This window comes from Schistocerca americana, chromosome 1 (genome assembly GCF_021461395.2).
Source record: "Schistocerca americana isolate TAMUIC-IGC-003095 chromosome 1, iqSchAmer2.1, whole genome shotgun sequence".
NCBI lineage: Eukaryota > Metazoa > Arthropoda > Insecta > Orthoptera > Acrididae > Schistocerca > Schistocerca americana.
Window position 1 is genome coordinate 289,477,694 of NC_060119.1, and position 11,937 is coordinate 289,489,630.

An 11,937-nucleotide genomic window follows, 5' to 3' on the forward strand; every position below is an offset into this window, starting at 1 on the left:
CCTGCCTGCAGAAGTATTCCAACCCAGTTACGACATCGAGGATGTCATATGGCGCAGCATACTAAACGCAGCTAACAGAAATCAGGATGGAGAACCAGTATTTAAAGACGCTCAAACCAGTACAGCATCGTCGGTCGAACAGCTGTACAGTGACGTGACGTGGAGCCTGTGCTACTCTGCTTCTCATTCAGCTGAGACACAAACTGCTGCTCACCGCCGAAGCCTCTGGGTACCAGGGGAATCTCCGCATTTGGCTGCTATCCCGGGGGTACGACGACGAAGTTCTGGGTATCTATGCCCTCACCAGGGTGCCAACAGAAGACCTCTAAACTCTGAGCCCGGGAGCGTGACGCATCCCGACGTCGCTCTTGTCGCCGCCGCTAGCCACACTCTCCACGGCCAGTATTCACGGGAACCTGGCGACGGAGCAGCAGCAGCGAGACACGGCAGTCAGTAGTCGGAGGCCGCCACCACTGGACGTCACCGTGACATGCTCTGCGCCCGCCACCAATGTTTGTAGTCGAACCTCAACAAAGAAGCCGCAGTAATCATCAGTTGTCCCTTTTCAACTGCCCAAACTTCTTCCCTCAGAACAGAGTCGTATACCACACTAAGCTATCAGAGGCGTACTGCTGCAGTTAATTTTCTTTGCGTGCCTTCCTGTAAGTATTAATATAGGGTATATTTTGTTGCTATATTTTGTGCTATGCTAAATTTTCTATTCATACAGAGTTTTCTTACCCATTAAGTTTAGTATCTTTATAACATGACAGTGTCATACTGTTACTATCAAGTGTTTGAGATCAGTCGAAACAGATCCATTTAAATAGCAGGGGAAATGGAGGTGGAGGGGAGGCATGGAGGTTTAGTTTAAATTTTTTTATAAACGATACGATTTCCTCTCTTAACACTACTGACTACTGAGATGAGTAGTGTTGTCAAAATCGTTCTATATTGTTTCAGAAAAGCAAATACCGAACAATATTGTTTCTATTGTCTATGTAAATTTGACTACTTCGTATCTACATTTCCTAGAAACTGGTACAATAAAAAATTGATCATTACGTAATTACAATGCCACGAATCAAATATTACTAACAAATGAGAATGAATATACAGGTTCCATGGTATTCTTTCCTTTTGTGTTTACACTAGCTTTACTTGTTAGAATGGCAAAATCGATGCAGACCTTCATTTAGTGAATATTTTGGGTACCTGTGGTGTATTACTGTGCCTCTGCAGTGTCACTACATTTGTGTTTGAAGTGGCATATATGGAACGCTACGCAGTGATGAATATTTGTTATTTTCTGTCATAGACTAATGGTTAATAAGGAACCAGATCAGTGATGAAGTGTAAGTACTTTTAAGTAAGAATGGCCTATCGACACGAGATATGTTGAGGTAACAATGAAATTTTGAGTCTGAAGGGTTCTAAAAAAGGGTCTTGAGTGCAAATGTATACATATATAATAAGATTATGATACACGTGCATTCAAATCGTTACCTTAAAAAGGCTATCACTAATGGAACTGCCCTCAATTAGTAAGGTGCAGCATGTCCACATCTGTATAATTATTATGTTTAACATATTATGAAATGGTTATGGACCGATGCTCAGTATTCCACTGTTTTCACCGTTATTGAACGATACCTTATTACTCTCAAGGTTCTCCACAGTACGGAGTTTGTTAGGATCGTGATTTGGGACCAAAGAGAGTGCTACGCTGCCCATTTACATCTTTATATTTGCCTAATGTTGGGGAGTGTCTCCAAAGTGATGATGAAAATGCCTATGGAGTATGCTGAATATGCTCTTGTGGCTATGAATGCTTTTCGGATTCTACTTTCAGTACAGATACGACCTTTGTTCCTTAGGGATTATACGAATTGTTACTGCTGAGAGAACCACAAAATTACTAGTGTGTTTTGTAATACAAATGGCTGATCTATGATTCTGAATCATGATGTCCTGTAACGTGAATAATTATTATGATTTGTGCACACAGATCTGCTAGTAGGCACCGATGTCATAGTGACACATGTCATTTTCGTTTTAAGCTCGAACTATAGATCTGAAGTAGAGTTGTGTATCTGATGTAGCTGGTTGTGGTGTGTAGTAGAGTACTTTCCGATAGTTTAAATGGAACAATCACTCTTTGTACATTGGACAGAAATTGATTCTCCTAACTCTTTACTTTGAACCAAAGCCTTTCAAATGCGGATGGAATGGGCATGGTGTCTCAACTTGTAGTTCTCACATTGAGAACTTATCATTATTTTACTTGAGTTCTAATAAACAATATTAATTAAATTAAGTTGTTTCGTTCCAGTTATTAGATTTGTTTTCAGTTCATTGAGAACTTTTACTATGTGATGCTGTAGGCAAAACTTCATTCATTTCTGTAGTATTCCCTGATTTACCATTTGTAAAATTACCTGCTACCATAACAATTTTTCTTTGGTGCTATATCATCGGTTCCTGATAGGTTTTATTTGCTAAGTAATTCGTTTTGTTTGACATATTTTATCAATAAAGTGTGTAACTTCTTTTGCTCGTATTTCACGTAATTATTCCGGAATGCTCAAGGGAAGAACTCACTTTCCTCAGATATGTGCATGCATACTATACATAGAGAGGGACATCAGAAAGAACGTTATAAAAACTGAAGCTTAATGTCCAGTCTAGTGTCGAATAATGGAGGATCAGAAGTACTGGCCAACTTACTAGGTCACTGCAGTTATATCCAACCAGGACTGCTGATGCTGCATCTATGTGAAACTCTTCAGCTGACAAGACTTCAAATGCATCTGGACAACACACAATTAATTGGCTAGCTGCAGTCCAGCCAGGTGACAGTGGCAGGTATCACCTACTGGAGACGTAATTCTACCGATGGCTCGTTATTCTCCCATGGTGTCTCTGCCTTTTTCAAATTGGGCCATACGTGGGGCAGGAACTTTAGGTCACTAAGAGCGTGGCCGCAGTGCATTATGATGGAGTCACAACTGCTGTTACTTCATCTGTCACGGGGTTTTGGATTGTCGGTGGATGAGACATCTGGGTACTTCTGTCATCTCCCTGAGTCGGTCCACCATCCACAAGATGCTCTCCCTTCTACCCACTTACGATGGACCTGTACCACTTCTTCCTGTAACTGTGTTTATGATTCAGTGAATCATCCGCAAATTGAAAGGTAAGTGCATCTCCCACAAAATGTAGCCATGATAGAATTACATTCCACTGCCAAGTGGTATGTGTGGGACAGTCTTTCGTGGGTTAATCCATTTTACCTCCACTTGTGTGACAGTGTGCTGTATATTTTGTTTTTATTTTTCAGTTGAACTTACAGGTCTTTATTGTACATAATTATCCTTATTTTATCATATTGTCACTGCAGTTACTTTGTTCAGTGTTTTTCTTTTTCTCAATATTTTCTGTTTATAATTTCCTTTTCATTTATTGTGGTAATATTATGCACTCAGTGGATAAACTGGTATATAGAGAAACTATCCTCTTTAATTTGATTTGTTATTTTGCTAAGTCATGTTACAAATAATTTGTAGTTTTTCTTAACTGTCCAGATAACTTGGTTTGTCATAGTGTGGCCTCCTACACAACAAACCTAAAATTGACGTATCAACTTCTTTCTTCACTATTTTTCTCCAGTATTTCTTATGTCTCATTGATATTATTACTTGTTATGTACTCATTGTATAAACTCATATATTTTCATCTTATTTGCAATGTGAGTTCACTTTTTTTTATTAGAGGTTGGGCCCTTATGTCTCATTGATATTATTACTTGTTATCTTAATTTTATGTACTCATTGTATACACTCATATATTCTCATCTTACTTGTAATGTGAGTTCACTATTTTTATTAGACGTTGGGCCCTGAAAGCCAAACTAATTCATTGTAATTCACAAATCTTTTACCTTGACACACAATGAATATATTAACGTATTTTACCATTTGTGGATGCAAAACTTTATATACCTTCAAGCGACATGTTTTCTCATCTTAACAGTTTTGTACATGAATGTAAAAGGATTACATCAGATAAGTGGTAGTAGCTTTTGTAATCTTTGCCACAGAGAGGTTGGTTTCTGAATGCATGTATATAGGAAACATCTTTGGGCTACCAGAGTTAATACTGTTCCCAGTACATGATGTCATTTTTTTCTGGCTTACTTCATGTCAGGCATGCGCTTTTCTCTGGGTTGTACTGTTGTCAGTGGTGATGTGGAGGTTTACATTTGGGATGCTGTTTGCTCCATCTTTGGGTAATCTGGGAAAGGTAATATTTGCTCAGGCATTTGTGTTTGCTGCAATTGCAGAAGTATGAATGACTCGGCTTAAAGATTTGTCATTTTGTCAAGTATGATGTAGAAATTCAATTCACATTTAACACAACACTGTTTGGGCAGTTATTTCTTGATTACCATGCATCTACTCAAGAAAAAATTACAGCCGTTTTCAACATTTTAAATGTTAATGCAGAAGCTATATCTCGTCAGTATTGTTCAGTTCGAAATTACAATGAAATGAATACCCTTAGCTACATACAGGCGTTGATGTAAGTCAACTGGGACAGTTGAAAATATGTGCCCCAACCGGGACTCGAACGCGGGATCTCCTGCTTACGTGGCAGACGCTGTATCCATCTGAGCCACCGAGGACACAGAGGGTAGTGCGACTGCAGGGACTCATCTCTGGCATGCCTCCCGTGGGATCCATATTCGCAACTTACTGTCCCGCACTATATTCATAGTGCCCCTGCACATCATACTCATTACTCGCGGCTTTACCGCCGAATACCGTAAGAGTTCGGGCACTGTTTGTGCATCCGCACGGAAGAAGATGGTCAAATGGCTGGTGAGCCTTAATTATATACATATGAAGTTCTGCATATATATATTGTTCAGTTTGCTAACGTAGTCTTATGTTTTTGTACTCGTACCCAAGTGATTCTTAGTTTAATGGTGTTTGAACAGAGATATGATCATACTTTTAAAATTTAGTCTTTTAATGACCATGCTTTCCTAGTTAAAATGAGGGAACTAAACGGAAACAGGTTTTTCATTGACTTAATCCTGGACCATCTTATCTTGGTTTGATGACAGAAAACCTACTGAGTACAGGCATGCTCACACACAGCGGTGTGATTTTGAGCATGCTCATATGGATTGCTACTTGCCTGATATATTTTATGAGTGCTTAACAACGATTTTAGGAAGAGCCACATAATTTATTTCAGGTCAACGTGGATCAAAGTGTTACATCACAGGTGTGGTGGGAGAGCAAAGCTGAGTTTTGTTATCTTTACTGCTCAGGTAAGAATTAATATCAGGGCCAAGAGCCGGCTGGTCTGGCCTAGCGGTTCTAGCGCTTCAGTCTGGAACCGCGCGACCGCTTCGGTCGCAGGTTCGAATCCTGCCTCGGGCATGGATGTGTGTGATGTCCTTAGGTTAGTTAGGTTTAAGTAGTTCTAAGTTCTAGGGGACTGATGACCTCAGATGTTGAGTCCCATAGTGCTCAGAACCAGGGCCAAGAGAAAACAATGTTCGGGAGTTATCAGGGAATGGTGAATAATGACCTATTTCTATATACGTTCTGATTAGTATTGGTAACGAGAAATGCTTTCCTATACGTCAATCAATATCAAAGCCTTGTTTGTTGAAAAGTTGTCAATCCCATCTGCTATATCAAATTCCTTATTGTATGTTTAATATTGTTTTAAGAAAATTTTGTACGATTCTGCAAAGTTTGAACAAAAACATGGTAAAACTGCGAAAAATGCAAATTTTAACATTAATGGAGGAGGTGGCCAAGCCTACAGGTTGCACTGTTGTGTTTGATCACGAACGGCGCCTTTCAATTTCGACAAACGTTACAAAAGTCAGTCGTGGTCAGAATAGGGTTCTCTGCAGTTGTGAGTGCATTATGTTGGAGCTAAGTGGATTCGAAAGTTGGAAAATTGTTGGTGCTCGTATTGTGGGTGGGTTCATAACCAAGACAGCCAACGTGTTTGGTGCTTCAAGAGGAACTGTATCGAAGATTTATATCACATACAGGGAAAGTGCGAGACCATGGTCTTATAAGTCATAAAGCTGATGAATGTGTGTGCTGAGTGATCATGGCCAGTGGTTATTGAAGAGGATTTTGACGAAACATAAGAGGACGGCAGCTGAAAAAGTCAGTGCGGAACTGAATGTCACACTCAAGAGAGAACATGAAGGAGCCTCCATCAACAGGGAATTGCAGAGCGAACTGGAATTTCAAAACCACTCATCTATGATGTAATTGCCCGTAACAGGGAAGGTGGTGGTGAAGCAGTAAAACCTGGGCTAGGGAGGAATGAAAGAATGTCATTTGGTCGGATGAGTCTTGTTTCACACTGTTAACAACTTCTGACCGAGTCTAAGTCCCAAGCGTGAAACATGGATGGACTACCATATTATGGTATTCCATAGGAATTATGGAACCATTTTGGCTGATCAGTTACATACCATGAGCTAATGTTTGTTCTCCAATAGAGATGCTGTGTTCCTAGATGACAGGGTCCCTCTTCACACAGCTCGAATCGTCCAGGACTGGTTTTGTGAACATAAGGATAAATTTTCGCATCTGCCCTGGCCAGCACAGACAACAGATCTCAGTACTATCTACTTTGGAGAGTAGAGAGCGCAGTTGCTACCGACCCCCTTCATTTTTACCTGAACCTGCCAGTATTTTGGAGGAAGAACGGTGTAAAATTCCCCTGAGAACCATACACGACCTGTATTTAGCCGTGCCGTGATGAATGGAAGTTGTTTTGAATGCCAACGGTTTTCTGGCACCGTATTAAGCATGTTAATGTGTTGCGTTAGTCGCGTTTCCATAGTTTTGTTCGGCAGCGGTACATTCATAGTGATGTGCAGACATGTTTCATATTCAGAAAATTCCACAGCCATATACTCATAATAAGCTACACAGATTAAAGATTACACAGCAATCACGAGTAAAAATTTCCATTCTACATTTGAAAGAATACGATGAAACATTGCAAAGTTAGAAATTTATAGCAACAGGGACAAAGGTTATAGACATCATTTGCTGCACACAATTGCAATCTCTGGCGTAATGAATGTCGTACACGCCGCAGTACATCTGGTGTAATGTCGCCGCAGCCTGCCGCAATACGTTGTTTCATATCCTCTGGGGTTGTAGGCACATCACGGTACACACGGTACATGATGGCCACCACATTGAATATCTATTTGCCTGACATGTCGGGACACACTCTATTCCACTCCGTAATTGAAAACGGTAGCCACGTGTGTGCGTGTACCTCACCCCTCATGGTAATGTACATGTGCGTCAGTGAAAAAGACCAATAAAAAGGTGTTAGCATGTGGACGTAATGTCTCTTCTGTTCCTAAGGTCCATCACCGTTCCCTTTGGATCCCTACGTAATTCGGTGATCTCCGATACACACGATCGAACAACGGAGTGGTACTCAAGCGTCAACTTCAGGTTACTATATCTACGGATGTAATTAACATTTTACAATGCAACAAACGTCCGCCCCGGCAGCTGAGTGGTCAGCGTGACAGACTGTCAATCCTAAAGGCACGGGTTCGATTCCCGGCTGGGTCGGAAATTTTCTCCCCTCAGGGACTGGGTGTTGTCCTAAACATCATCTTTTCATCCCCATCGACCCGCAGGTCGCCGAAGTGGCGTCAAATCGAAAGAGCTCCACCAAGCGAACGGTCTACCCGACGGGAGGCCCTAGCCACACGACATTTCAACAAACGGCACTGATTACGTATTTGCTTATATGTTCAGATGTGCTAACAAAACCAACGTGGTTCCATTTTAAAAAAAGGAAGGTTTGTGTTAAAAAACATACTTCCGTGCATTTTTGTATGGTTTGTATTAAACAATTACACTAGACCCTCTCCTCACGTTCGGTCTGTGGAATCGGTTCGTCAGTATTTGATGTGGTTTGCGGAATATATTCAGCGGTAACGTTAGGTGACTCACCATATATATATATATATATATATATATATATATATATATATATATATATATATATATATATATATAGGGTGAATCACCTAACGTTACCGCTGAATATACAATGACTTTTGAACACTATTGAGGTAAATACATTGTTTGTTCTCTATCAAAATCTTTCGTTTGCTGACTGTGCCTATCAGTAGTTAGTGCCTTCAGTAGTTAGAAACTTTCATTTAGCTGGCTGTATTGGCGCTCGCTGTATTGCAGTAGTTCGAGTAACGAAGATTTTTGTGAAGTAAGTGATTCATGAAAGGTATAGGTTATTGTTAGTCAGGGCCATTCTTTTGTAGGGATTATTGAAAGTCAGATTGCGTTGCGCTAAAAATATTGTGTGTCAGTTTAAGCACAGTCATTTATAATTTTCCTGAGGGGACGTTTCATACAGTAATCAGTCGCTGAGTGCAGAATAAAATATGACCAGTTTCTAAATCAAAATAGTGAATTAATCGATGAACTACGACTAATGCTTTATCAAGAGTAACTAGGTGTTACAAACCTGAGGATGATCAGATGATGGCGAACGTTGGTCACTAGTTGTTGGTACAACTGGTCGTCATAGCCATCTTCATAGGATGTTTCTGCCATTTGAAGTGCTCTACCCACCATGTAAGAGTCCTGGACTTCAGTATTTTGTTGATGACCATAATCATGTCGTTCATCTGAAACTCTCTCACGCCACTTGGCCATAGTCGCAACGTTGTAGTTCAGAACGTGAAGCTCGGCGGTCACCATGAGCATGAACCTAAAGAAGAGGACGTCTGTACAGAGGGTGACGAGGCTGCTCAGAATGACGCAGTAGACCTCTATGATGTAGAGTATCTCGTAAGTGGGCGACGCCTGGACCTCCAGGGGCAGCCAGACAGGCAGCGGCAGTTTGCGCGGGACTTCCCCGGACTCGCCCGAGGCTGCGAGCAGCGCGCGGGACACGAGAGGGGCCGCCAGCCAGCCGACGGAGGCCACCATCGTCGACACCTGGACAGCAAAGTGTGCACCACAACTCTACGTTCCCCTCAGAAAATGTCTGACACCGTAATACAAAAAATTAAAATACAGACAAAAAATTTATTTTTGTAAGAAAATGAAACGCCTACAGCTGTCCTTATGATCTCATTTATCGTGTAGCTACCAGTTTCAGCGCTTCAGTGCTCCATCTCCAACTCTTAGTTGATGCTGAAGGGGCTGTCTCGATACATATATCTACATCTACACCTACATTTATACTCCGCAAGCCACCCAACGGTGTGTGGCGGAGGGCACTTTACGTGCCACTGTCATTACCTCCCTTTTCTCTTCCAGTCGCGTATGGTTCGCAGGAAGAACGACTGCCGGAAAGCCTCCGTGCGCGCTCGAATCTCTCTAATTTTACATTCGTGATCTCCTCGGGAGGTATAAGTAGGGGGAAGCAAAATATTCGATACCTCATCCAGAAACGCACCCTCTCGAAACCTGGCGAGCAATCTACACCGCCATGCAGAGCGCCTCTCTTGCAGAGTCTGCCACGTGATTTTTCTATACATCTCCGTAACGCTATCACGCTTAACAAATAATCCTGTGACGAAACGCGCCGCTCTTCTTTGGATCTTCTCTATCTCTTCCGTCAACCCGATCTGGTACGGATCCCACGCTGATGAGCAATACTCAAGTATAGGTCGAACGAGTGTTTTGTAAGCCACCTGCTTTGTTGATGGCCTACATTTTCTAAGGACTCTCCCAATGAATCTCAACCTGGCACCCGCCTTACCAACAATTAACTTTATATTATCATTCCACTTCAAATCGTTCCGCACACATACTCCCAGATATTTTACACAAGTAACTGCTACCAGTGTTTGCTTCGCTAGTATATAATCATACAATAAATGATCCTTCTTTCTATGTATTTGCGATACATTACATTTGTCTATGTTAAGGGTCAGTTGCCACTCCCTGCACCAAGTGCCTAGCCGCTGCAGATCTTCCTACATTTCGCTACAATTTTCTAATGCTGCAACTTCTCTGTATACTACAGCATCAGCCGCATGGAACTTGCGACACTCTCTACTAGGTCATTTATATATATTGTGAAATGCAATGGTCCCATAACACTCCCCTGTGGCACGTCTGTAGACGTCTCTCCATTGAGAACAACATGCTGTATTCTGTTTGCTAAACACTCTTCACTCCAGCCGCACAGCTGGTCTGATATTCCGTAGGCTCTTACTTTGTTTATCAGGCGACAGTGCGGAACTGTATCGAACGCCTTCCGGAAGTCAAGAAAAATAGCATCTACCTGGGAGCCTGTATCTAATATTTTCTGGGTCTCATGAACAAATAAAGCGAGTTGGGTCTCACACGATCGCTGCATGCATCAGTGACCAACATAACTGGTCTACATCGACTATCTGTAACTGTGATGTAAAAACTCCAACCATCAAGGGAGTTAGGACAATCACTTCTTAAACAATGCCTACAGTACAAGATCAACACCCTCTCCAAGCTTCAAGTTTCTATCCATAGCGATTTGGGCTGGACAATGATGAGTCAGTGGATCAGTCTGACCCTATTTCAGTCCCTCAGGGGTTGAACTTCCAAAAACAGTGAATCAGGTTTTTTTTTCATCTATAACCGAGAAGCCAAACACCAAGAATTAGCTTTAAAAATGCTGTCACAAAGAATTATATTCGTAAAAAATTTCATCCCCTAGTTTACGCCTTACGGGTTGAATTTCCAGAAACAGTGACATGCTTTTGTTTTATTTCCAACAGAGCAGCAACATACAAATTTTCACAGATTTAGCGTCAAACATGCTTGCATAATGAAATAGTTCCATAAAAAGTTTCATTACAAGTTTCACGTCCATACGGTTTGAATTTCCAAAAGCACTGAAACACGTACTTTTTTATTTCTACTGAGGAGCTAAATTTAAATTTTCATATATTTAGCTTTAAATGGTTTAATAATAAAATATGTTCATAAAAAATCTCATCCCCTATTTCACCCCCAAAGGGATTCAATTTCCAAAAACACCGAAACACATTTTTTTTACTTGTAACCGAATAGTAAAAAACAAATGTACATAGATGTAGCTTTCAAATACTATAGTAGTTCTTTAATAAAGATATATTTTCAAAAAAATCTTCGCCCACTGTTCCACCCCGATAGGGCTAAATTTAAAAAATGCTGAAGCACGTATTTCTTTATTTCTGACTGACAAACCAATTACTAATTCTTGTAGGTCTAGCTTCAAAGCTGCCTTAATAGCGACATTTTTCAAAAAAACACTTCATCCACTTTCCCCCCCCCCCCCCCCCCCCCTTAGGATTGGAATTTCTAAAAACCCCTTCTTAAACGACGCCTAGAGTATAAAATCCACGCCAAAACTAAATTTCAAGGTTCTATGCTTAGTTGTTAGGAGGTGATGAGACAGTTAGCTTCAGTGAGTCAATCAGTTGGGACTTTGCCTATTATACAATATAGAGATTACCCAGGTGTTCGGAAAGTAACTACGCAGTGCCATGTTGCGGTGTGCTAAGTAATGACTGATATGATTGTCAATTATTAATACAACATTTTCCATTGTTTGACGTATCTTAACCATATTTGACCAGGTATTTGTATTTTTGTTCGCAGGTCTGGTTTGATTCAAGACCAACGTCTTGTGTGACATGAAGGTGATCCAGATCATCACGCTGACGATTGAACAAAGAGTGTTTCTTGTGGAGCATGTGTTCTGCAATGGAGACAAGTTTACCTCAACAGTAGAAGCTGCATTTTCAGCAAAGTTCCCTGGAATGAAGATGCCTAACCGCAATGCTGTACGGAACCTCACCGCCAAGTTATGAAAGACCGGAAGCGGTCATAATGCTCCAAAATCAGGCAGGCTATCCAC

The 11,937-nt window shown here is 41.1% G+C and overlaps 1 protein-coding gene across 1 annotated transcript in view; it reads right to left on the reverse strand.

The window, feature by feature from the left end:
• Nucleotides 1–9,032, reverse strand: part of LOC124544775 (odorant receptor 83a-like) — a 30,330-nt gene extending 21,298 nt beyond the window's left edge. The window contains exon 1 of the mRNA XM_047123491.1: nt 8,566–9,032. Within this exon, the coding sequence (XP_046979447.1) occupies nt 8,566–9,032 (467 nt within the window). The remainder of the gene's footprint in view (nt 1–8,565) is intronic.
• Between the last annotated feature and the right edge of the window lie 2,905 nt (nt 9,033–11,937).